The sequence below is a fragment of the Castor canadensis genome, chromosome 12, assembly GCF_047511655.1.
Source record: "Castor canadensis chromosome 12, mCasCan1.hap1v2, whole genome shotgun sequence".
Taxonomy (NCBI): Eukaryota; Metazoa; Chordata; class Mammalia; order Rodentia; family Castoridae; genus Castor; species Castor canadensis.
Window position 1 is genome coordinate 40,111,059 of NC_133397.1, and position 27,860 is coordinate 40,138,918.

Consider the following 27,860-nt stretch of genomic DNA (forward strand, 5'->3'; position numbering starts at 1 on the left):
CTAATTATTCAGACTGGATGAAAGCAGAAAGGTCTCATTCTTATAATAACTGTCAATTATTTAGCTAGAGGTGACAGGAAGGAGTTCATTTTGGGTAGTTTAGACTTAAAAAGTAATATTTCTTTCCAAGGAGTTCTAAACATACTTTAAAAAATATAACCCCACTTCTTCACATTTAATTATTCTAACAAAACCTACAATTTAGCAAATGCCTATAAGTGACTGGTCTAATCGCACTCAATTGTGGCCATATGTCTCTCACCTAGGATAGCCTGACCTGAGGCAGTCTGGTTATGAAAGGAATCTGCATAACAGACTGCTGTCCTGTGGAATATTTGGGTTAATATTATTATTAAAGATTTCTAGAGAACTTTGAATTTAACAACTTTAAATTTTTTTTGTATTCCCCTAGAGAAAGAGTGAACAATTCTGTTTCCCTGATGAGGTAAACTTGGGGTAAAATTTTCATTAAATATCTAACTTGGCATTCTTAGAAAACATAAATCTTTTCTTTGATGTTTTAAATAGTCTTAAGCTTGTTGGGTTCCAAAATGACTAATTAATGCAGTAATAATAGATCATTCTCTTTTTATTAATCTGAAAATTACAGTGCCCTCAAAAGACCTCAGTCTGTGTGTTTTGAAGGGAGTGTAGAAAATTCTGTTTCTCAGTCAAGGAGTTTCTTCTGTTTGGAGGTCGCTACAAAGCCCCTGGGACCCTATGTGGGCTGCTGAGCAATAGCAGAAGCAGTGTCCTCAGTCAAGATGCTTAGGCTGAAGCATGGGTTGAGTTCTTTCACACGCCAAGTGCAGTGCTGAGTGCTTTGCTTATGTTACTCCATTTCTTTTTCGTAATCCTATGAGACAGTTACCCCATTTCTGTTTCTGTGAAAATTGGATATCTAAATATGAATGAGGGGTGATTTTTAGTGAGAACACCCAGACAATGGCAAGCGCAGGTGTGCTCAGAAGCACAGGACTCCTGGGCAGGATGCTAAGCGTGAACACTGCTTCTCCTTGAACCAGGCATAAAGTGCTGAAAGCATATTCAGTGTACCTGATCATACTACTGAACACTCAGACTGATCTGGGTTGTTTTCTGTTTTTTTTTTGTTGTTGTTGTTGGCAGTACTGGAGTTTGAACTCAGGGCTTTGTGCTTGCAAGACAGGTGCTCTACTGCTTAAGCCATATCTCCAGTCCTTTTTGCTCTGGTTATCCTGGAGATAGGGTCTCACTTTTTGCTCATGCTGGTCTTGAACCTTGATCCTCCTGATCTCAGCCTCCCGTGTAGCTTGGCAGGTGGGCACCACCAGTTATTAGTTGAGATGGGGTCTTATGAAGTATTTGCCCAGACTGGCCTCAAACTGCAAACATAAATTCCTCCTGATCTCAGTCTCCCATCAAACTGTTTTTTTTTTAAAACTTGTTTTTTACATATAATTATTAACTCATGTTAACTGTACTTATTAACAGGTGTCAGACATTTCCATATGTTGTGCTTTGGTTGTATCCACCAAATCACAAGTATTGTCTCTTAACAACACCATCCCACTACCACCTCCCTCCTCTTACCCTTCTACTTTCAGGTCGTCTTTTTCTTTTTTTTAAGTTCTAGCTTCTACATATGGGAGAAAACATGTCATGTTTTCTTTCTCCATCTGGCTTATTTCACTTAATATGATGACCTCCAGTTCTACCCAGTTTCCTGCAGATGACATGATTCCCTACTTCTTTATGGCTGCATAATACTCCATTGTGTTTATATTTCACATTTTCTTTATCCATTCATCTATTGTTGGGCTCCTAGGCTGATCGCATACTTGTATGCTGACCTGGATTCATTTGGGTCTATACCCAAGAGTAGTATAGCTGGATCATATGGTGGCTCTATTTGTAGTTTTTTGAGGAACTTACACACTAATTTACATTCCTACCAAAGGTGTATGAGGGTTCCTGTCCTCCCCCTCCCTGACATCCATTTGTTGTGTTTTGTTTTCTTGATGCATTTCCCTTATGGCTAAAACCAAGCATTTAAAAAAAAATGTTTATGGGCCATTTGTACTTCTTCTGAGAAGTGTCTGTTCAGAGCACTTGCCCATTTATTGATTGGGTTACTTGTTCATGTTACATTTTTGATAGTAGTCCTTTTGTAGTAACTGGGTGAGTGTAACATGTTTTATACCCAATCTGCTTGATTTTCTCACTACTAATTTCTAAACCCTGGGCACAGCTTTAGTCAAAAGCAATTAGAGGCCACATCTTCTAAAAATAAAGACTACAAAAGATTGGGGATGGCATTTCCCCTTTGTCCTGTGATAGCTATCACTAGAGAAATCCTTCACTGCCCATCACTCCTGTGTATATGCCCCCCAAAAATAGTAAAACAGAAGTGTTAACCTCCAGAGTCAACAGTTTGAGACATTAATACAGAGGGCTACTGTTTATAGGTTCCATGTTTGCAGATTGAGCCAACTGTGCATTGAAATTATTTGGGGAAAGTGTATTGAACATGTACAGACCTTTTTCCTGTCGTTATTCCCTAAGCAATATATTATAACAACTATCTGCATAGCACTTACATTGTCTTAGGTATTATAAGTAATCTGGAGGTGATTTAAAGTATGCAGGAGAATGTGTGGTGGTTGTAAGTGAATATCACAGCATTTTACATAGGGGACTTAGCATCTGCAGGTTTTGGTATCATTGAGAATTCTGGAACCAGTCCCCTATAAATAATGAGAGACAAATACATACTTCACTGGAAGGTTATACTTTAAAACTGTCAGACGATGACATGAAAGGAAAATTGGTGCACAAGGGAAATTAGTGCTGCTGAAACTGAGCAGAAGATGTTTTTAAATATTCTCTTAATTCCACATTTGTGCAGTGAAGTGGGTCATTTAAGAGGGAAGATGGCCTAGGACAAAACAGTTTCATTGAAACTGGATGAGAGGCTAACCATGACAGAAATGGAGTCCTGACTTTGTTCCCTCACTGGAACTAAATATGCAGAATTTTGTGTCGTATAAAATAGTTCGTGTAAAACAAAACATCCCCTGTCTTTTGTGGTAGAGACTAAAACACCCCTAGGAGGATAGACAGCCAGAACATCGCTTAAGCATTGTGGTAGTAATGCATTCTGATATGGCGAGATCTCCAAGACACACTGGACAAGGACAGTGCAGAGCGGCATGCATTGTGTGACCTCATCTCTGCCTGGATGTATGACTGTGTACAGCTGAAAGTGCATACGTACAGAGAAAAAGAACTGGAAGGATACACATGAAAACGTTTGGGAAAAGAAATGGAATTTGGAGAAGGAAGGGGGGTTGTTGATTCACTCTTATCTTTTTATCTTTAAATAGTCACACACACACACACACACACACACACACACACACACACATGGACAAGGAAAACTATAGAAACAGGGAAAGTCAAAATTGAGGGTCTCAGTGAAGGTGTGTAGTTAAGAGCATATGCTCTGGAGTCAAATCTACTGAGGTTTGAATCCTGGCTCCTTTACTTATGGCTGAATGTCCTTATACAAGTGATTTGCTTCTGTGCCTTAATTTACTCAAAAGGAAAACAGGGACCAGGGTGAAGTACTGCAAGGATTAAGTAATTCATGACAGAGCATATTGATCAGTACTTGATACATGCAAATAAATGTTCGGTATGTTATTATAAATCATAATTCTTAGCCTTGAGCTTTTCTCAAATCTTTGTGCAGACTTTTCAGTTAAAAATGATCCCAGTGATGGCTATGGTAGTCACAATGCATTTTCTTTGGGTTTTTTTGTTGGTGGCAGTGTGTTTTGTTTGTTTTTTGGTTTTGTTTGTCTTTGTTTTCGAGACAGGTTCTTGCTATGTAGCCCAGGCTAGCCTTGAACTTTCCGTCTCCCTGGCTCAACCTCCCAAGTGCTGGGATTACATGTGTACATCACCCCACCCTGCTATTTTCTTATTTTTCATTGAATTTGTTAACTATACTTGCAAATTTTTACCCCACTGGTGATACTTCGTAGCATATCAGAACAAGTGGAATTACCTTGTTTAAGTGCCATACTTTCCATTGGTGGGACACTCCCAAATTTACTAAATTAGAGGTGTTAGACCATGTTCATAATCAAATGTGCATATTATTAGTAAACTGTAGATGTGTTAATGGAACTAATGAGGTTTTTTTTCTTTTTTCCTTAGGAAGACTATGATCGTCTGAGACCTTTATCTTATCCAATGACTGATGTCTTCCTCATATGCTTCTCCGTGGTAAACCCAGCCTCATTTCAAAATGTGAAAGAGGAATGGGTACCAGAACTTAAGGAATATGCACCAAATGTACCCTTTTTATTAATAGGAACTCAGGTATGTCTGCTTTGATTTTACTTATTTATGAATACATTGTACAGCCAGTGTTTGCAGGGGAGGGGTTGCTCTCAGACAAATGATCCCATGGTTAGCAAATGATATGTGTTTAATCTCAGCTTCAAGTTAAATTCTCTCACATTTTTGGAAAAAATGGTACCAAGGAAAGCAATTATACTAGTAACTTTAAAAAATTAAGTTCTTTTGTTTGTTTTTGGTATGTGGGGATTAAATGGGACTACATGCTTTGATTTCTCTTTAAAGACTTGTAATATTATGGGATATTATTGACCTTTCTTAATTAGATTGATCTCCGAGATGACCCCAAAACGTTAGCAAGACTGAATGATATGAAAGAAAAACCTATATGTGTGGAACAAGGACAGAAACTAGCAAAAGAGGTAATGAAACATTTTCAGAATTTAAAAATAAATGTGAAAATAGTAGTAGAAGCTAACACTGTATATGCCAGGTACTGTGCCAGTGCATTGCATGGATTATCTCATTTAATCCTTGCATGCACTCAGTGAGGCAGCTCTGACGATTCTCCCAGTTGAAGAGAAAATGCTAGGTGGGAGATATCAGGGAAGTAGCCCAAGGTCCTGCAGTAGTAGGTGGCGACTTAGGTTGCAGTATAAAGCCTGACTCCAGTTCCCAGACTCTTCTGCCTGTGACATACTGCAAATGTGTGTTCATTACAACTCATGCATAGGACGAAGCATCAGAAGTAGGTGCTGAGACTTTAAGCCCTTCTTAATTCATTTAACATTTATACTGTGCCAGTTAGGCTCTGTTATCAGTTAAGACTCATGGAGTTAGGGATGGAGTGACACAGGATGACAATTTAAATCTATGGCTCAAAACAGAAAATTATGGCTAGGTACAATATATATTAGTATATATGATTGATACATATGTTATTTATATATATATATGTAACTGATGCAAATATACCTTTTAATTTATATTCTTATTCTTTCTTATACCAAAGCTAGGTTTACTTTTTTTCTCCATTTGGCCTTGACATTATTGGATTTTGTTTTTTTAAATATTGTGACTTTAATAGGACTTTTGTGGAAGCAGAAGCTAATAAGGTCTTTTTAAATGTACAATAAGGAGGCAGAAGAAAGCAAGAAAACTAGAGGACAGTTTTCCCCAAAGCAAAAGATAAATGGTTTCACTAACAATCACTTTAGTAATTCCTTGTATTTAATTTTGTAATCTTGGAGAGAAAAGGAATTTCTAAATATCATAAAGGTAAAAGCCATAAATGAAGATACTGATGATTTAACTATACAAAAATTTAATAACACATCAAATGCCAGAAATAAAAACTTGACATTTGTGGCAGAAAAATGGGTTAATATTCTTAGTGTCCAGGAACCCGTTAGTATATAAAATGAGTTAATCAGAAAAAGACATAGATCCTAAAAGAAAATGGTATCTGGGCTAGGACATCAATAGGAAGTTTGCCCCCAAAATATACAGATGGAATTGAAGATAGGAATGTTCAAACTCATTTAGTGTCAGATGTAAGTTCAATTTCTACAAAGTTGGCAAAAATGAAAAATGAATTCCACCCACTGTCCCAAGGGTGCAGGTAAATAGGCCCTCTGTTATATTGGTGGTGGTAGAATAAGAACAATCTTGGTAAGATGCAGAAGCCTTAAAATCATGCACAGTTTTGATCACACAATTCCTTATATAGCAACTTATCCTAAGAACATTGTTAGGATGTTGGTCAAAGAGTACAGCTTCAGTTAGACAGGAGGAATGCTTTTGAGATAATACTTGTATAGCACAGTGACTATAGTTAATAATCCTGTATTCTATTTGTAGGATTGCTGAGAGTAAGTTTCAAATGTTCTCACTACCAACAGTGAGGTGATGGATGTGCTCATTAGTTTATTTAACCCCTCCATACTATACAACTGTCACTTCATTTTATACCCTATAAATACATACAACTATTATTTGTCAGTTTAAACTGTTATTGTGAATGTGCTATGACTACAAAGATGCTGCATTGTTCATGATTTAAAAAAACCTGCATCTATTAAAGATTCATACTAAAGTATCTATGGAATGTTCATATTTATTATGCAGCTAAGAGGGAAAGTAGTTGCAAAAAAATATCCCATTTCTAGACTGTCAGCAGCACTTGGCACAGTAGGTTCTTTTTTTTTTTTCAGTGCTGGGTATCAAACACAGGACCTCACACATGCTAAGCAAGAACTCTGCCACTGAACTAAGTTCCCAGCCTTCTGGAAACACCTTCCTCACTTGGCTCGAGTGCCCCCTTCTTGTTTCCTCTCCCCTCTTGGCCTCTCAGCCAGCTCTTCCTCCCCCTAGTCGTAGAGCCTAAAGAGCTGCTCTCAGTTTTATAGCTTGAACAGGCTACTGAAGATTCCCAAATTTCTCTATCCAGCCTCCCTAAACTCTAGAACTATTTAGCTCTTCACTCAACAAATCTATCTGGGTTGCCAAGTATTTCAAAATTAACATGTCCGAAACAGAATTTCTAATTCTACCCTCTTAGCTGGTCTGCTCCCAGTTATTCAGGTTGAAAACCTTGAACTCATGCTTGACCTTGCTCTCTCTCTCATACCATAGTCTAGTCTTTTAGCAAAATGTATTACTGTATCTTCAGAACTGATCCAGAATCCAAACACTTCTATTTCCTCCTTATCTCTGGCCTGGATTACTGGATTAATTTCTAATTTACCTATGCTTCTGTCTCTGTCCCATGATAATCTGTTCTCAACACAGCAGCCAGAGTGAGTTTTAAAACATAAACTTGGTAGGTCAGATCACTGCTAGGCCTGTGGGTATCTAACACACCAAAAGCCCTTCCTGTGGCTCACAGGCCCTGCTCCCTCCCTGCCTTATTCATTGTTCTCCAGCTCACGAACTCCTTACTAAACCCCCAAAGTTCTGCCTCAGGGCCTTTGTACTTTTGCTACTCCCTCTGCTAGAGTATTCTTCCCTGTGTAAACATTATTCATTTTTTCACTATTTTCAGGTCTCAGCTCAAATGTCAATTTCTTAGTGTGACCCTGCCTAATCTGTCCACTTCCTTATCTCCCACCCCATTTTTCTTCAGACTGCATAATACTTTCTGATGTTCTACTGCAATACTTACTGGTTCAGGGTAGGTCTCCTCCCTCTAAAATGCAATAAGCTCTGTGAGAGTAGGATAGAGACTTAATTTTGTTCTCTGTTGTTTCATACATTTGGCAAATAAAGAATGTGCAGTCAATGTGAGTCAATGCCCTGTATAGCTATCCTTATCTCAATCAGCAAAAACTCTTGTTCCTTCCTATTATTGCTTATACTCTCTCTACAACAAAATTAGAAATAAGGGCAAAATAGTTTCTGCTGGGTATTGGGGGGAGGAGAGGGAGGGGGCAGAGTGGGTGGTAAGGGAGGGCGTGGGGGCAGTGGGGAGAAATGAACCAATCCTTGTATGCACATACGAATAATAAAAGAAAAATGAAAAAAAAAAGAATGTGCAGTAACTCTTCAGTGAATGAATAGGCTGTATTTCAGAACAGAAGCTGATGATTCCTGTTTCTAGACTACCTCACTGACCTCATCATTCATTCTGATGCTCACCCTCTCCTGCCCCGACTTCTCTACTGTACCTGAAGTGCTCCAAGCATTTCCTACATGTCTTTGTATCTATTGCCCCATCAGTCTGGAGTCCTTCCCTTAAAATCTTTCACTTCTCAAATTTGACATGTTGAAAAGACTTCTCTCACCACCACAATCTTCCTGTCTCTTGTCACTGTACTTTTTCTCCCTAGCATTTACCAGCTGCTTTGTAGTCCCTCCTTTGCCTCTCCCGTGGGAATGTAAGCAAATGTGGCCAGCACACAGTAGGGCGCCTTGGCTCTTTGGCTCAGTTCATTGGCATATCCCCAGCACCTATACAGTGTTTGATGTATAATAGGCATCCAATTAATATTTGATGAATGAAAGAGTTTTAATAAAGTCCAGGACATACGCTAGCATTTTAACAATTGGCTATCTCTGGGTATTATTAATGTGGATAGTTCGTCCTGTTTTCTTAGCTGTGTTTTATAATTTTCCTTATAATGTGCTGTGTCTTATCAATTGTGTAAAAATATCTTATATATTGGTTTTTTCTCTCCCTCACAGATAGGAGCATGCTGCTATGTGGAATGTTCAGCTTTAACCCAGAAGGGATTGAAGACTGTTTTTGATGAGGCTATCATAGCCATTTTAACTCCAAAGAAACATACAGTTAAAAAAAGAATAGGATCAAGATGTATAAACTGTTGTTTGATTACGTGAGAAACATCTTCAGTGGCCAAGGAAACTGTCCATTTCTTTCAGAAAGCGTTTGAAATGCTAAAGCTATACCTAGACCTCTTATAGATAATGAAGCAGTTTAAAACTTGAAAAACAAACAAAAAACAGTTCTCAGAATTCTATAAAGTTCATTAAGAATACTTCTTAAAGGTCTAAGAAGCAGCAAACAGCATCTGAAGCCACAATCTATTATAAATACTTTATTTCGACTAGAAGGTACAATCTCTCAGGGGTTTCATAATTTAAAAAGCTACAATCACATCATGTTTAAACTACATTAAAAAAAAAAAACAGTGCTGTAAATGGAACTGCTTGGCTTTGACCATATACATTTCTGCACAGCCCTTATGGAATCTGCACAAAGAATATCTTCTCCTTTTGCTCCTCTTAATTGTTCTTGTATGTAAGTTGCTTTCTATTCCAGTATATCCAGAGTGGTGAAATAACAAGGCCAGCCATGTAGCCAAAGGTCGCTCCGAGTGTACAGGAGATGGGCCATACCTGAGGACAGAATGTATCAGATCAAAAAGAACAAATGTTTTATTATTACCTGAGCACAAGTTAAGTGTAACCTAAATATTTCTATATTAAAGCTTAATATGCTTTCTTAAAGAATGCCAAAAGTGTAAAAGGTCATAACTGCATTTATCATGAACACTAAAAATGTACACACTTTAGTTAATGTGCATTAAACTATAACAAGGCTTCTGGCAATTGTAGATTTAGTCTGATGCTCCCTAAACTGCATGAGATACATGCTAAAATTACAAATTAAAATTCTGGGTCAGACTTTGCCACAATCCTAGACTCAATTTAGCTCTCTGAACTAGGTGATAAATTTTTTAATTTCCACATTGGCTGTGTACACCAAATGAGATGAGAAGTGTGTATGCTGACCAATCCACAGGAAACTTTAAATTGTGTTAAAGAAGAAAGACCTAGAATCTAAGCATGTTACATGGAATTCATAACATAGCAGCTGCTTCCATAATGAAACTGATGTCACCTTTCAGATATAGATATTGGACCATAGCAGAAGTTACAGAATCACAACTTAGTACATACCTAAAGTGTAAGTCAAACAGACTACTGGCTTCCAAATACCATTTTCTCTAGCTGTATTACATTTCACAATACTGCATTAAGGCCAGAAGTAAATAATGCTGATTTATTTTATCCACAGGCAATAGGTGTTGGTGCCTAGGTGAAAGGCTCTGCTTTAAAAAAAAAATCAGAAACAAATTTTCATGTTCATCTGTAAAGTGTATTTGTTATACTGGAGCCACTTCTAATCTTTCTCTGGGGTAACAGGTCATAGAACTGTTAGAGGTGAACCATCTTAATAACTGGTTCCGTTACCTAATTCAGCTTCCTTCTTTCGTCTGCTATGGCTCTGCCTTATTTCACGTGCTATGCCATAGACAGCAGTGCTAGGCAAAGATTCAGTGTGAACCACCGAATGCAGTTTAGAGAAACAAAATCTAATCCATACCCCACAGGCTTTCTTATATTTAAACTTGCTCCTGCCTAAATTATGATTTCTTTGTCTTTGGTGGGCTTCTGTTAATTTCCATGACTTGTGCTTATAGCTTTGTCTGTTGCACAGATTGGGTAATGGAACACTAAACATTTATACTTGAAAACGACAGCCTTAACTGCTCATATCAGTCACAAATCCAGTATGTACTGTCTTGTATGTGAGCTTTGTAGATTTTTTTTCTAAATATAAGCACCATCTTCCCTACTAAGAGTGGAGAGTCACTGGATTAACTAGTCAGGAGCTTTCTCTCGAAACTGGATGTCTTCTTTCTTCACAAGAAATGGTGGTTCACATTAAGTATCATGGCCTTATGTATGCTCAAATGGAATCATCTGTAACTTTCTCATTTAATTTTGGTCTATTTTTAGATAGAATGGAAAGGAATCGTATAAATCAATTAACATATTAGCAAAGTTTTCCAACACATAGTATAAAGGAATTAAGACAGTAAAGTATTTTACATTTCCAAGTTGCCTTTGGAGATTTGATGGGGATTTTTTTTTCCTCAAACGTAACATCTCTGAAACCCTTCACACTTGTGATTTACTAGGCAATGAAATTTAAAATCTAGAATTTGTCCTGAAATGAAAAAGGATCTGGAAACACAAACTGGCATCACCTCAGTTTTTTGAATGGGCCTCAGTTTTCTCGTCTTTATCAATCAGGGGACGTAGAAGAGATGATCTCCAATGTCTCTGCCAGTTATCAGCTCTTATTCTCTTTTTTTCTTATTCAATATAATCATTGTTGGACATGACCTTTTCAGCTTCTTTTCCAGATGGTAAGAATCATGTATATAGACTATTATAAGAACTCTAAGCAAAGATGATTGTATCATCTGAACCTGAGGTGCCTTACTCTGTTGACCTTGATGAGGTTTGGAGTTTCCCATTGCTTATTAAGAGCTCTTTAATTGTGTTGGTTACTTAATGTTTCTTTTTGCAAAATCCTTCTTGCCACTTAAACTAAAAACCAAAGATTTGTTTTTTATTCATAAGCAGATTGTAGAAAAATTGCCTTATTTTCAGAAGCATGTCCTCATTAAAGGCTTAGGTTTCAATAGAAATTCAGTCCATTCTCTAGAATGACTATTTTAAGCTAGTCCGCTATCTGGGAAATAAAATACTTCAAAAATACCTTATTAACATGAATTTTGCTAGTGAATGCAAATGCACTGCTTTCAAATAAGGTCATGTATGAGAGAACATAAAAAATTTGTAGTTAATCAGTTTTTGCATGTACAGAATTAGTTCTTCAGTTCTTAAAAATAATTTTAGGGGATCCCTGAAATCTTATTTAATACTTTGCTAACATATGCCCTTATTCTATCCCTACAGGTACATTTTAGATACCCATTTTGAATTATATTTCCAATAAGCAGAGCTTGAAATAATGGTGTTTGTTCTAATTATCTTAGTTAGACACTGCTTCCATTTGATTTTTTAATTATTAATTTTAAGTACCATATTAAATACTGGTTTGTTGGTTGTTGTTTCTTAAATGATTGTTACTTCAACAGTGTCCCTCTTAACACATGGGGCTACAAATAAAATGACATGCATAGTAACTGTCTATGTAGAGCACTGAGCTTCCTACCTTAGCTTTTATTTAATACCTATGAAAAAACTGGGAGAATATTCTTTCTTTCCTCTGCTGTGAGACTGCTCACCACCAGCAAAGTGTGAGCACCTACACACCTCTAAAAAGTTCACTGTCAAAAATGTAGGTAGAATAACAATCCCTCATGAGTCCCACCCAAATTCCAAATGCCAATTTTGGGTTACTAAATCCTGTTTTTAGTGATTTCAGCATGGTCTTTGTTCTTCAATACACATACACACAGTCACACACATTCCTTACACAGTTGCCATACTTTACCTCCAACAGAATGCCAAAAATGAAATGAATGTTGGTTAACAAGTTTTGTCTAGTAAGGGGTTAAGGCTTAGAACACTGCAATTCAGTGTTATGTGAATCTCAAGAAATCCATGCCAGCAGCAAATTAAAATGTTCCACTAGCTTTTAAGACTGTTGGCTAGTGATAAATCAGGCTTTGGGCCTGCAAGTATACCTGTTTGTCCTGAAATAAGCAGTCCTTCATTGTAACACAGTCCTTTCTCAAGGAGAATTTCCTTGTCTCAAGGCAACCTTCCTGACTTTTGTTGATCAAGAAGGGAAGGACAAAAGGGGCAGTCGAGGAGGCTGCTCACTAGTAACCACTCCTAAGCAATTTCCTACTGACTTTGCTAAATTACTTTAAAATTTAAAACAGAATTCATATTGATTTGTCAACTCGTCCTAGCTTAATCGTGTATTTTAAAAATTAGATCTTAAAATTTTCTATTTAAAACTATTTCCTTGTCTCACATACAGATGTTTCTGTTTAACATTGTTCATGACACAAATAGGATTTTTAAAAAATGATATATCATGCAGTTCAGCTGCATAGCTATAAATGTTTCTCTAAATTATGATCATCTGAGATGGCTGTATACAATTGTTTTTTAAGAAACAGAAAACTGAGAACAAAGACATTCATGTAAAGGAAGTCATTCACAAGTGTTTGCCACCAAAATTTTTTTTCACTTTTTATAAATTTAAATTTTTTTAACCACTAAATACAAGAAACAACTCATGGGCATAACAAAATATAATATGGTATAAGTGGGTGAAATTACTAAGGTTACTATTAAAAAGGACAACCTATTTAAAAATTCAAGTGGATACATCATGTGAAAAATAAGTATTCTGCTGATAGGAATACCTATCACCATTACTGTCCTTCCTCTAAACGACACATTGTAGATTTTCAAGATTAAACCAACAGGGGGCCAGAGTTCTCTTAAAGTAATCAACAATAATAAAGGTCTTATATACAGTAGGGGAGGGATTTGATACATGGTGCTAAGAAGAAGTTCATTTTCTTTCAGAAATAAAACAATTTTACCTTCACAAGCTAAAGAGCAAATTCATGACACATAACGTAAGATATAAACTTTGTATATTTTCTTTGTTGCACAAATCAATAGTCTTAATGGTTGAAAGACATTTCCAAGTTATAAAAGCATATCTACACCTGAAGAACACACTGCTTTCTTCTGATCAGGCATTGCTATAGAGCCCTCTACTTACACTTTAGGAAAGAAAATGTGCTAACCAATTTATGTAGTGTCTAATATTTTTCAGAGCATGTTCTAAGTAGCACAGAACAGTGATTAAGAATATGGATTTTGGTACTAAACAGACTACACTGGAGTCTTGGCTCTGTGGTTTATTAAACACAAGGCCCTGGGCAAGTTGTCTAGTCTTTCTGTGCCTTGGTTTCCTCGCTTGCAAAATGAAGATCACCATATAACTGACTCTTGGGATGGCTGTAATGATGAAATGAGGTACACACTGCATTCTATAAACGTACTTGTAACGTGTCTAGAACACAGTGCAAGTGCCCTGGTCCACTTGAACTCTAATTGATCCCAGTCCAAACAGGTAAAATATGAAATTGCCATTATATTCCAGAGCAGCATCACTGCTCAAATACATAACTTACAGAAGTGCTCCTATAACTACTTTAAAAACATCTTTTAAAATTACATCTAACAGAATTTATGTTTGCTTCTTGCCAAACATGATTCTCAGATACATAAATTTGAATGAAGTCCATCTGTGGACTCCTGGTAAGGAATCCCTGTACTGTATTACTCTTTCTTAACTATTTTTATTAGCCATGACCTTTGGGTTTTGGAATTTTAAGGATCAATTTCAATGAGGTAGATGACATCTGTTTGTAATTACATGATTTAAGAATAAACAGTTGAGATATATTTTACGTCATTGTTAATATGGATATTATTATTTAGGTTCCTTTAATATATATATATAAAATACATATAGACTGGGAAACTTGTCATCTCATTAAAATTATATCCACAAGTTTTTGATACTTTCCATAACAGCTGCTTTGGAATGCCATTGCTAACTATGTCAGTTTTAAGCTGCTACCAGTTTCCTAATACAGTAATCATTTATTTGAAATTAGACAATGAGGATAATTTTTTAAATTAGTTTAAAATACCTCACAGAAATTTTAAAGTAATTCTACTGAAATATTAAGCTATTTTCTAAAATTATACCCTATTTCATTTGAGATCTCTACTTTGCTTTTCTTAGAAGCAACATGGGGTATAGAGGGGAAAATGATGGGAGTTTCAGGGCCATAGGACCTTTGCCAGATGGCTCAATATCTGAGCCTCAGCTTCTCAGCCTGCAAAACAGACAGTAGTATCTATTGTCTTAAAATGCGGCTGCTGTATTAAATGAAGTAATATTTTGTAATCGGTTATGAAAACTATCAAGTACCATGTACCAGTATTATGCTACATAGTGCATACTTTAACTTAAAAAATTTAAACTTACATGAACACTACTGTATTTCTTAGGTAACCAACACTAAGGTAAATCAGCAGTTTAGAAGAAATAAAGTAGTTCATGAATAATGTTATGCTGTACAATAGAAATTATTCCTTCATTCTTGTAATGCAGTCATCTTTCACATACACTATTTTTCACATGAACTATCTGGGGAATATAAAGCTTACAAAAGGAAGTTTTCAGGAGCTATTCAACATGCTAGCATTCAGAAATAGAAGAGTGACTCCCTGCTCCTGGCTGTCATTTTTCATAGAATTCAAGAAGCAAAATTAAGTATAGATACTGGTTTTAAGCCAGCCACTGGTAGGCATTTTTGTCATTTTTTACTATTCACGCATTCATTCCTTTATCTTTTGAGACAGTTTCGCTGTATTACCCACACTGGTCTTGAATTCCCAGGCTCAAGCAATCCTTCTGCCACAGCCTTCCACATCACTGGGACGATAGGCACTCACCACCACCTGGCTCGTGCATTTTTAAAGTCTCGTGAATGGCTCAATCCTCTTATTCAAAACTATTTATTGAGCCCCTCTATAAACCAAGCAGTTAAGGTAGAAACTAAGATTGATGTAATTATGGGTAAATGCAGTATAAATTCTTAAAAATGTGTGCCACTATAATAAAATTACTTAATTTTTTTTTTTGGGGGGGGGGGAGTATATACCATCACAAATAACATGGAGAAACTGACACATTTACAGATGAGAACACCCTGAAACATTTAGAACAATTCACCTATTGGGATTACTGGCTCTCTTCTCAGATAAAAAGGAAGATTAAAACCCAGGAACCTAGTTGTGCACTTCCCCAAGCTACTTTTTAATGTGTACATTTTGTTTACTAAGCTGAGTACAAATTTGCTTTTGCTTGACTGATAGAATTTGTCTTTGAAAGCCTGCAGGACCTTTGACTGGCTTTAAGTGATCATTTGTATTTTCTTCTGAATTTGGTCTTGAGTGACAAGTGTTTCCAGCTATTCCTAAAACAAATGCTGCTCACTCATATGTGGTGAATCTACTTAGGTGGCTATATCTCACTGGTTGTAAGTCTGCACTGACCTGTGTGTAGTCTGACCATGCTCCTACAACCAAAAACACAGATTTATCAAGTTACTTATGGAGAGGTGTGTAGTCTCTGGTCTGGAATTCCTGTCAAAGTGACCCTAAATAGTCCTGGACACTTGTGTAATGCACTAACATGGCCAGCATTATTCTCCCTTATCAAATTTCTGCAAGCAGAGCGTATCAACATGACTAGCTGACAACAAACATTCCTCTTACATCCCAAACCATCTTCTGTCATACATTAGTTAATCTTTTATTTTATTTTTATTATTAGTATAATCCTTCTGGTAACAGAAATACCAATTAAAATCATACAAGTCTTCAATCAAATCCACAATCTTAGTTTTAGCCTTTTTTCCCAGCATTTTGCAGTAATTCTTTTTGTTATAATCTTATGATCTCTAGTTTCAATTTATGAAAGAATTATCTGTGACATCTGTGACTATAAAAAATAAAGATATTTTATCTGACGGGAATAAATACAAATATTTTTAAACAATAAAACTGTTTCAAAGATAACTGTCTAAAATTCAAGCTTCAAATTTGACTGTTTAAAATACAATTTTAACTTGATAAGAAATAAGAGCCAAGTATGGTGGTGCATACTTGTCATCCCAGCACTTGGGAGGAAAAGGCAGGAGAATCCAAGTTCTTTGAGGCTACATAGGGAGTTCAAGGAGTGTAAAGCCATCTGTGGGTTTTTCAGGCACAAAAACATTGCATGTTAGCTATAAATACTCTCCTACAAATGTAATTGTAGTTACAGAGCAGTCTGGCATTTGGGGAAACCTGGAGAAAGAAAGCACTTTAATAACTACTCAAGCTATTCCAAAGATGTGTAAGCAATTGACCATTTAAAAACAAAAGAGAATGAGGAGAACCATGGTAGAGTGGGATTGTTGTTTGAATCCTAAGGCTTCCTCTCACCTGCCAAGTAATGTTGAGCAAGATTGTGCTCCTCCCCTACAGTTTGCCTGTAGTAAGTACAAATGGGAATGAAACCTATCTTGCACTACAATTGTTAAGATTAAACTACTGCAATGACAGTGCCAAACCCATGCCCGCTACATAGATCTACAATGTTACTGTTTCCTTCCTATTGTTACCTGAAATCACACACAGGGTTGAAAATTATGTGAAATCCAAATATCTGATAAACTGGTTAAACAAAATAACAGAGAAATAGAAAAATGAATAGTCCTGAAGGACTGCTGGGCAGAAAGAGTAAGATAATAAACTGAGACAGTTACACTCTGACACGTAAGTCTCAATAAATAATAGAATTTGCATGTTTTTTGGAACACTAAGAGTAGAGTCATTAAGCCACTCCTTTTATAGGTCACAGGTATCTATAACATTAATTAAGCAGTAACTATGTGCCAGGGGCTGAGCTAAGTATTTTAGAAGGATTATTACTTAATCTTCACTAGCAAGTAGCAGAGCAGGATTTGAACCCAGTAATCTGATGCCAGAGCTCTTACCATGTTATTTGCTTATTTGCCTATCTACTAATAAAACATGGGTTTAAAAACCTCTTGGTCAGTTTCCTTTGCTCAGAATAACCAACATCACAGCTCATCATGGTTGCACATGCCTGTCATTCCAGCTACTCAAGAGGCACACCTCCAGAACTGCTGGCAGGATCACAGCCTGGACAAGAGTTAGTGAGAGATCAGGAGGATCACAGTTCGAAGCCAGCCTGGGCAAATAGTTCACAGGACCCTATCTTGAAAAGCCCTATCATAAAAAATTGGGCTGCTAGCAAGTGAGACCCTATCTCAAAAACAAGCAGTGCATAATGGCACACAAGCTACACGTGAAGTGAAGGGAGGAGGCTCTTGGTCCAAGACCAGCCCAGGCAAAAGTGTCAGATCCTACCTTAAAAATAAACTAAAAGCAAAAAAAACTGGAGTGTGGCTCAGTGCTAAAGCACTTGCACAAGATCCTGAGTTCAAAATCCAGATAGCACCAAAAGATAACCAACATCATTTCTTAACCTCCCACTAATTTTTAGTAACATTTTCCAGATGAAAACCTCAGAGCTACCTAGGCTACGAAATGTCTAAATCATATTAAATCTGAATCTAAATCACAATCTAAATGATTGTTATCAAATAACTAAATTCCAGTCCTAGGTATCTGTTACACTTCCACAGACTATATGCTCTGAACAGTAACAGGTTTTTTTTGATGAGCTAGTAACAGGAGGTAAAGAATCAAATTATAATGTATAAAGATTTTCTGCAGTCCAAATATTTATTTTTATCAGTAATTTCAAGCTTTCTCTACAAGTAATGGTGGCAAGATGAATTCCACATATTAAACAATAAAACAAAGATGACAATATAGTACATAGTTAATCTACCACGCTCTCTTTAACCAAATCTGCTGCCTTTAACAGAATGAAGGCTTCCTCCAACTACAAAGATGCCTAATGTCTTTCTTTACTTAAAATTCATAGTAAGTGAAAAGAGCTGTTTCATTGTGATTAATATTTTCAATGGCCCTTTCCAATCAATGAAGAAATAACTTTAAAAACATAAGTATGTTTGAAATTTTTCCTCCTAGAACTCACATCATTAGAATCGAATACTTAGCCTCAGGAACAATATACAAAATCACATTTGAGTTTAAAGCAGAGAAAATGGAATTAAAACATGTAACAGTTTTGTGGGGTTTGTGTGCGGCATATGTGTTTTAAATAAAGTATACTGCTTAACCAGATAATCTTGTTTCTCTGGATAGAATATAAATAAAACATCCCATCCAGAAAAGCTTGCTTTGCTATACACATATCAGGGAACTAAATCTCTTAATACATGTTATATTTCAGGTAAGTGCACACAGTACTGTCTTCTCATAAAATTGTACTACAGCAAAATCTTCATTTTCAGGAAACATCATATCCCCTTATCTGATTTACTGCTGCTCTGGCACACTGTTAGCATCCTAAGCCATACTAAACTTTTGTTCTGTGTGGTCAGAATTATTTAAAAATAACAATATAAAACCTCTTGTTTGTTGAAAATGAAAGAAAAAATTAAATCTCATTAATTCTTTAATATATAAATAAATAACTCTTAAAGAGGGGCAGGTGAGTATTAATTATATGAATAAAAGATTTTAAATTACACATCAATTCTATTATTCTCCCATCAGTATGTATCACAATTTAAAAGGATCACAATGAATGAGTGAGTCATTAACTTGGAATATTCTAAAACCAACCCAAAAGTAAAGAGAATTGAATAAATAAATAGACATGTCAGCTGAACGAAACACTCTTGGTGATGAAGACTAAAAAATTGTTACATATTTAAATTAACTAGAAAAATACTTTTTAAAGTCAGTAATTCAAATAGAAACATAATAATCTTTAAAATCTGAATCCAGCTCAATTCTTTATTGTAAAAAGGCACCAAGGTACAAAAATGAGTCAATAGCTAAGTCTTAACAATCTAAAAGCAGATTATTGGATTGCATATAATTAAAAGATACATATATTTGGGGGAATACTGGGGTTTGAACTCAAGGCCTTGTGCTTGCTAGGTAAGCAGTCTACCACTTGACCCACACCCCAGTCACATTCCCTAATTAACATGTAATTTTTAAACAAACTAAACCCACATTTTACACAGCACATCCTCACAATTAAATTTCTATTTCTGCACAGTCTTATAAAGAAGACTTAAATATGTGCCAGACCAAACTTTTACACTCTAAAATATTCATGTATATATAAATGACATATGTTATATGATGTTAATTGTATATTATTTTACTAGCTCATTAAAAGCTGATGTTTCATGGTGCTTTATTTTTCCAATATTTTGTATTTAGATTAAACTGCAGTAATTGAAAGTAGTGAATCTACTAATGTTTAAAACAATTTTCTGAGTATACTTTTCAATAATTTTGTCCTCCAATTTAGTAATCACTGACCCTCTATTGAATGAAATTAAGTAAGGATGACTTCCATAAGAAGCCACCGTGGTTACTGAGATGGCCAAGGGACTATAAAGGAAACCTTTATGAGCACTAAAATGTTGGCAAGGGTATCAGTGACACCACACACTCCAGACCTCCAGGGATTTCTGTGCCATTGTGAAATGAAGAATCAAAATAAGGAGGTAAACCCACTAGAATTATTAAATGTGAAAGAACAACGCAACTGTCTGGGAGACAACATTTAACTGAAAACACAAAAAGAACGGACCTAAAGGTAGGCAGTCAGATTCAAGACACACAATCTGGATCCCATATTTGCAAATGAGGTATGTATCAAAGATTTTATACAGCCATTCATTACCTAGAAATTTACCCTAAAGAGAAAGCTGGACAAGTATGCAAAGATGTGTCTTTAAGTATGATAACACTCATTATTAATAATAATAAAATATTAATAGTGAAAACTGGGAACAATCTAGATGTCCATTCATAAAAACTGGAATATTATTCTATGCAAGTAATGGAAGATTACAAACATGTAAATTTTCACTGCTACAGGATGAGCTCCATAATCTGTACATTATGAGCAGTTACGCACATGGCGAGACCAGCAAACATTATCACCAAAGTACAAATGGTGGTTTCCTCTGGGTGGATGAGGAAAAAAAATAGTAATTTTAACTTTCTTCTTTCTCAGAATTACTTAAAATTTTAAACTATATGTTCTCTTTGTGATCACAAAAGTTCAAGGTGGAAAAGAGTACATTTATTTTTTAATGCCATAATTGTATTGAGGACAAATTATCCTAGGAAAGTAATTAGAAAAGTTCATGATGCTATAGATTCAAAGATGCTTATCACAGCAGTGCTTATTATAGTAAAATACTGGCAATAAAATAAATTTATTAAATTATAAAGTAACGAAATAATAGCATACTACAAGCCATTAGAATTAAGATAAAAACATATCCATCACCTACTAGCTTAGTGACCTTAGGAATGTCAGTTTCCTCACTTGTAAAATGGGAATGAAAAGAGCACCCACCTGCTAATGTTCTACCTCACATATTGGCTTAAACTATTATGATAGGAAATGATAATTCTGGTGTTTATGAGCTTCCTCTAGTAACACATACCTCTTTTTAAAATTACTTTGTTATATACTTTTTAAATATATTTCAACATCAACATTCACTTTGGCCATCAATCAAGTTAAAAAAATATGATCTAAGACCACAGAGGTAATAAATACAAAAGTTGAAAATAGGGATTTTTGCAACTGCTAGCCTAATTGTTAAAAAAAAAAAAAAAATCCCACATGTATTCACAAAGTAAGCTTGATTATTCACCTATCCATGTAAAAAAAAAAATAGTGCAGGAAGATAGATCCAGGCCAGCCTGGAGGCCTGTGTGCTTACTGGACAGGTGCAGAAACCTAGATTACACTGACACAGGGTACTGGAATTCCTACATCTCTACTTAACTGAACAACAGAACATTTTGCAAATATATACTAGCTTGCTTCATCAGCCTTGCTTCATTGTGCCAATATGTATTTTTTGGCTTTAAGTAACTGAAACCAACCTGCCATGGTCTTTCCCAATCCAGTGGAATAGGAAATGCTCCAAGCCATGCTCCTACAAAACTAGAAATGGTTGTGATCTGGAGACTGTTCTCCCAAATCGATGTAACTCTGTAAAACACAAATATACAAATTATTGGTGGTCTATACGGCAGCTACTTGAGAACCAAACAAGCAGTACTACAAATTAACACTATGCAAATACATTCTGTTCCTTTAAATGAACAACTCAAATTGACATTTACTTACCATGAACTATTAATAATTTGTTGGTAAGAAGTTATAAATGTACTTCCATTGGAAAGGTACTGCATAAACATAGTAAGAGTCAAACAATAAAAAAGAGCATTTGCTGTGACAACTAAGTCTTCTACTCCTATCACAACTGCTTCCTTCCCCCAGGGGCAATTGCTTCTTCCAAATTACTGTACATCCCTTCAAAAATATTTCATGCATGTACAAATATACATACACAACTTGATTTTGAAGGATATATGTACATTTACATAAATGAAATGTGCACATGTATATGTCTTTCAAAACAAAACTCAAATGTATCATGTTATAAACCCAGTTTTCTTTGCTAACATCTATAAGCCAGCCTTATTAGACAGTGTTTTGACCAAGCATGGTAAAAAAAAAAAAACCCTAAATAACCAAAAGAAAATTTAAATTCCCATGTGTGCATTACGCATCTCAGTTGAATCAGAGAAACTCTAAGTTAGTCCTGTGTTACTGGAACCAGACAACAGCAGATAACAAGGGTCTACTATATTAGACCTTCAACTGGAGAAAGAGATGCACTGTAGACAAGAAAATTTCAGTAACAATGGTTGAGGCCAAGTGGAAAAACAGAAATAAGGCTAGAAAAGCAGCTTAGAGTTAGAACTCTGGGAAATAACAGCTTTAAGTATAGTAAGTGACTCTAGAAATTTATTTTCCAGCCATGCAATTCACTCATTTAAAGTATACAATTCAATAGTTTTCAGTACATTCAGAGATATGTAACCATCACCATAGTCAATTTTAAAATATTTTCATCATCCTGAAAAGAAGCCTATTAGTACTCACTTCCCATTTCTCTTTCCCCATGGCCCTCAGCAACCACTAATCTACTTTCTGTCTCCGAAGATTTGCCTATTCTGGACACTGCATATAAACGGAATAATACAACATGAGGTTTTTTTGTAACCAGTTTCTTTCACTTGGAATAATGTTTTTAAGATTCATTCACATTATAGCACATACCAGTGCTTCATTCATTTTATGGCACGATAATATTTCCTTGTTTGGATACTTTCCATTTCATTTATCCATTCAACAGTTGACGGACATCTGGGTTCTTTCTGCCTTTGGGCTATGGTAAATAATGCTGTTACAAACACTTATTTGAAGTATAATTTCAAGAGACTACAGCTGGGTCATCTGGTAATTGTTTAATCATTTAAGGAATTGCCAGATAGTTCCCCACAGCAGCTGACACATTTTACATTCCCATCAGTAATGTCTAGGGGTTCAATTTTTCCACATCCTCCTAATACCTGTCATTATCTTTTAAAGTTGTAGTCACCACGGTGGGTATGAAATGGTACCTAAATGTAGTAGACACCATTAGGATTTAAATGCCATACTAAAGGAGCTACTGAAAGTTTTATTTATTTATTGTTTTTGGTGGCACTAGGACTTGAATTCAGGGCCTCATGCTTGCTAGGCAGGCACTCTACTACTTGAGCCATTCCACCAGCCCTCCACTGAAAGTTTTTAGTCAAGACAGCAATGTGACCAAAGCTAACCTCTAGGCTTCAAATTCATTGGGCTAAGGAACAAGATATAGAACCTACTTTAAGAACAGGAAAATTCTGTAGCCTGTCTTTTTAAAACAAAAAATTTATATTTGTCAAAATAACTTATGTAATACCTTTAAAGGACTACAATTAAATAATCATAGTCTCCTCCTCCATCCCTCCCCTCTTCTGATTTCTGCATCCTATGCAGACACTTTTAAGCTTTTAGTGGTTTCTTCTAATTATTTCCAACTTTAAAAACATACTGTAAGTATTGATTTTTCAAGATCTCATTACTTCCTGCTTTTTACTATGGCAGATGACTTAGCACCTTTTATCCAACCTCCCCCCAGCCCAAATCCACATCTACCCTTCTCTTTGTCCCCTCTTCTACAATAACATCTTCCCCTTTTGGCTGAATCAGCAACAATGTCTCCATTATCATGATTATGAAAATACTAACCACAGTGAACCATACAGTAAACCACAATTACATCTCTTTTCTCTTAGTAAATATTTTTAATTTTCCTTGGATGTTAGGAACTGCCCCTTTCTCCTCTCCATCGTGCACGTGTTTATGTACGTGCACTAAATCTCTCCAAATGTTCTAAAGAAACTCAACAGTACCTCTAAATGTTTCTTATTCTCTTCTCCCTTTTTTCTTTTTTGAGGAACCCCACCTGCTCCAACCTGGACTGGTGGCTGTTCTCTGAGGGCCCTACATTGTCATCTTGTGAATTCCCTTTGCCTCTCTTGATTCTGCTTATTTTGGATCTCCTATTTCCTGGATTCCGAGTTAGTCACAGTCCATCTCTGTCTCCCTTCCTCTCTCTCTTATGGAAAATAGATTTTTAAAGACCTTATTATAATTGTTGAAAGTTAATTTTGCCTCTTTGGTTGCCTCCTGCTAGTACTGTTATTGTTACCTTCAGTCTTCATACTGTCTTTGTTTTTCACTGAGTTTCTTTTTGTTGTTTTTATTTCTAGATTTTATTTGAGGCATTCCTCAAATGTCTGAACAGTCTTCAATTTCCATTTTACTCAAAACACCACATGCAAAATGTCCAAAAATGGGCAAATGTATAAACAGAAAATACATGAGTGGTTGCCTGAGCTGAGGAGTGGGAGGGACAGGTAGAAATAGAGTTGATTTATAGGCAGCTTCTCTTTGATATGATGAAATGTTCTAAAGGAAGATTGGTGATGGCTGTGTAACTGGGTCTGTATCTACTAAAAGTCCCTGAATTATATACTTTGAACAGGTGAATTCTGTGGCATGTAATTACATCTCAAGCTATTTTTAAAACATCAGTAGCAAAGTGATTGGATGCTTACTGTGCATGACTGCCATGATTCAGTCAGTGGGCCTCACAGTACCTTTTCCTTAGAGGAGCCCCAAATGCTGCAATCACTGTTTTTCTTTTGTACCATTTTCTCCAGGGAGAAATATTTCAATATTCTACCTAGTTGGTATAAGTCTGGTTGCAAGTACTTGGGGCCAAGCAGCGGGGAAAGGGCTAGATGTAAGATAGGAACTTACTTTTTGATATGTAGAGTTTCATTTAATCCTTATTCCCTGAAGAAGTTGAACAAATAGTTTAGCATCTGGGAATAGTCAGAATAGCTGATGATATGAGAGGTCTGATTATGTTCTCCCCACTTCTCTTCCCCACTGTGTAACTTCTATTGCTTATATCACTGTTAGAGAATTTATGTTCTGCTCTGCAACCCTAAGTCATCCAATATTTTCTTGACACAGTGAAGCCCTTTAATGTACAAACTGAGTAATTCTTTCATTAGGGAAACTGTCTTCTATCACATCCTTGAATTATTCTTTGTGTTGTATTATAGGGGCACATACTAGTCTTCTGCTTGAATCTCTGTCTCTTCTTCCTATTTATCATATCTTTTCTAGTTACTCTTCCCAACCCCTTCCTCACCCTTCATTCACTATGATCAACCCAAACGGGAAATTGTATCAAAGTATGTTATACACACACACACACACACACACACACACACACGTATGAAAATGTTACAATGAAACCCACTATTTTGTACAATTAATATATGCTAATAAAAAGAAAAAGAAAATATAAAGATATACTAAAAATACCATACAAAAAGAGTAGATATATATTCACAGATAAAGATGCTCCTAATATATCAGAGGGGAAAAAGTAAGCTACAAAACAGTGACTAATTTAACCATTTTGTTTTAAAATTACATGTTATATGCATAAACAAAATTAGAATATATAAAATCTGTAATTTTTGCCTCTTTAATAGGATTATTAGGATCTTTAACCATCTATATTTTATTTGAATTTTTAAGTTGAAATATAAATTTATATTTTTACCATGAAATTGATATATTTTTCTATATATAGTACACACACCACATATATATGTATGTGCACACATGCCTTCTTTTGTAACAAAGAAACTAGAAAGAAATGAAACAGGTAAATTCCTTTTAATTAACTAATTTATTGCAGCACTGACACTTGTAGTTTTCCATAATAATATCATCTAAAGTCAATGATTATTGGCTCATTTTGTCATAGTTACGGAACACAGACACATAATCCATAGGGCTGAGAACAGATGACTTGATTTTTAAATTATCATGTTATTGTTGTACTGGGGCACATTGTGACATTTACAAAAGTTCTTACAATATATCATAGTTAAATTCACCCCCTCCATTTTCTCCTTCATCACCCCTTCCCCTATTTCTGGAATGGCTTGCTGTTCTTAAACTTTAAAATGACTAAAGTAGGTCAGGTGCAGTGATTCATAACCATAATCTCAGCTACTTAGAAGGTAGAGGTCAGAAGGATCACAATTTGAGGCCAACCCAGGCAAAAAGTTAGCAAGACTTCATCTCAATCAATAAGCCAGGCATGGTAGTACGCACCTATGGTCTCAGCTACACCAGAGGCTGTAGGTAGGAAGATCGCAGTCCAGCCTGGCCTTGGGCAAAAACTGTGAGACCCTACCTGAAAAATAACTAAAGCTAAAAAGGGTTGGAGGTGTGGCTCAAATGGTGGAGCACTTGCTTAGCAAGTGCAAAGCTATGAGTTTAGACGCCAGTACCACTCCTTCCCTCTTAAAAAAAAAAATGACTACAGTAATGTTCCACTTTCTCTTTGTTGGCACTGAGGTTTGAACTCAGGACTTTGAGCTCTACTGCTTTGAGTTATACCTCTAGCCCTTTTCCTCTGGTTATTTTGGATATAGGATCTCGTTTTTTGCCCTAAGCCAGTCTGAACCATAATCCTCTGATTTATACTTTCTGTGTATCAGGGATGATAGAACACAACACCCTGCCACCTTTTTTTCCATTAAGATGGGGTCTCACAAACTCTGCCCAGGCTAGCCTGGACCATGATCTTCCCGATCTTAGCCTCCCATGTAGTTAGGTTTACAGTGAGCTACCAGAACCAGGCTACACACCACTCTATGAAAATGAGGTTCAAGTACCATTATTTGACTTCAATGTAATTCATCATATCGAATATTAATTGAAATAGGCCATTTTGAATGATTTTTCTATATACCAGGAACTCTTATGGCTTAGATAGGCACCCACCAAATCAGTGTTGAAATGAATTTTATCTTTTAAACTGTTGAACCCTTCATCTAAAAAAACAGACTGTACAACTCCTCCTAGTGGCTGAAGACATCTTACACAAGCCTTATATAAACTTTTTCCTTTCCCATTGAATGAGTATTAAAATCAATGTCTCTCCACCAACTAAATTTTTATAACCACATTTGGGCTAAATTACCTATTTTTATATGAGTAAAACTTTGGCCATTCACTATCTCTTCACTCTTAATGTCCACAGTGGTTTTCCCAATATAAAATGTTTCTTTATAAAGATGACAAAAAGAGGTCTATTGTCGGTCTATTGTCTTTATGTGTAAGAATAGTTCTTATTTGAGTGTTTTCACCTTGGCAAGAACACCACAAATTTGTGTTTAGTCTCACTCAGGAACCTATTTAGTGCACATAAGTGATCAGGTTCTAACTCAGACATTCAAATAGACAGCTTAAGAGAACTGATCAAGCCGGGCTTAGTGGCTTATGCCTGTATTCCAACATAATGACAGTTAAAGTGAGACCCCATCTGAAAAATAACCAGAAGCAAAACAGGCTGGAGGCATGGCTCAGGTGACACAGCATTTGTCTAACAAGTACAAGACCCCAAGTTCAAACTCTGGTACTGTTAAAAAAGGAAAAAAAAAAAAAGCAAACCTCAATGAAAAACATGGGTCCTTAATAGTCTGATCATTACTGATTACTATTTTTCTTTATAAGAAAATCTACAAATGAAAAAAATACTCCACAGTAATTATAACACCAAGGCAACAAAGTGAATTAAACTATTACAAATCAAATCTATCCAGTAATTTGTATACCTAAAGGAGTTAGTTAAGAACATTTTAAGAAACCAAATGTCTTTTCTGTCTATGGTAGAGACATGAAGACTTAAGTTCCGCTCTCATAACAAACTTCAAATAAACTTCACATTAAATTAACTGAAAAATGCCATTACTCTTCTGTGGTTGTCTATGCACTGCACTCCCTGGTCTGTTACTAGGAAGAATTACTGAGACAAACTGCAGTCAGGATTGAAAGTATGAAATACAAAGATGCTTCCTGATATTTGTTAATCAATTTGACAAACATTTCTTGATCAATTCCTATTTAATTTCACTCATCTCACTCACTTCTCATGATAACTCTGTAAAGTACATATTATTCTAACTGTATTACATCTGGGAATCCGTGAAGCTAAGTA

The 27,860-nt window shown here is 35.8% G+C and overlaps 2 protein-coding genes across 2 annotated transcripts in view; one reads left to right on the forward strand and one right to left on the reverse strand.

The window, feature by feature from the left end:
• Window positions 1–11,815, forward strand: part of Rhoq (ras homolog family member Q) — a 39,418-nt gene extending 27,603 nt beyond the window's left edge. Inside the window, exons 3-5 of the mRNA XM_020185202.2 lie at window positions 4,204–4,368; window positions 4,674–4,769; window positions 8,530–11,815. Of these exons, the coding sequence (XP_020040791.1) occupies window positions 4,204–4,368; window positions 4,674–4,769; window positions 8,530–8,685 (417 nt within the window). The 3' untranslated portion in view covers window positions 8,686–11,815. The remainder of the gene's footprint in view (window positions 1–4,203; window positions 4,369–4,673; window positions 4,770–8,529) is intronic.
• The window catches only part of Pigf (phosphatidylinositol glycan anchor biosynthesis class F), a 28,110-nt gene continuing 9,138 nt past the window's right edge, over window positions 8,889–27,860 (reverse strand). Inside the window, exons 5-6 of the mRNA XM_074049620.1 lie at window positions 21,268–21,376; window positions 8,889–9,204 (exon numbers count right to left, since the gene is read on the reverse strand). Of these exons, the coding sequence (XP_073905721.1) occupies window positions 9,091–9,204; window positions 21,268–21,376 (223 nt within the window). The 3' untranslated portion in view covers window positions 8,889–9,090. The remainder of the gene's footprint in view (window positions 9,205–21,267; window positions 21,377–27,860) is intronic.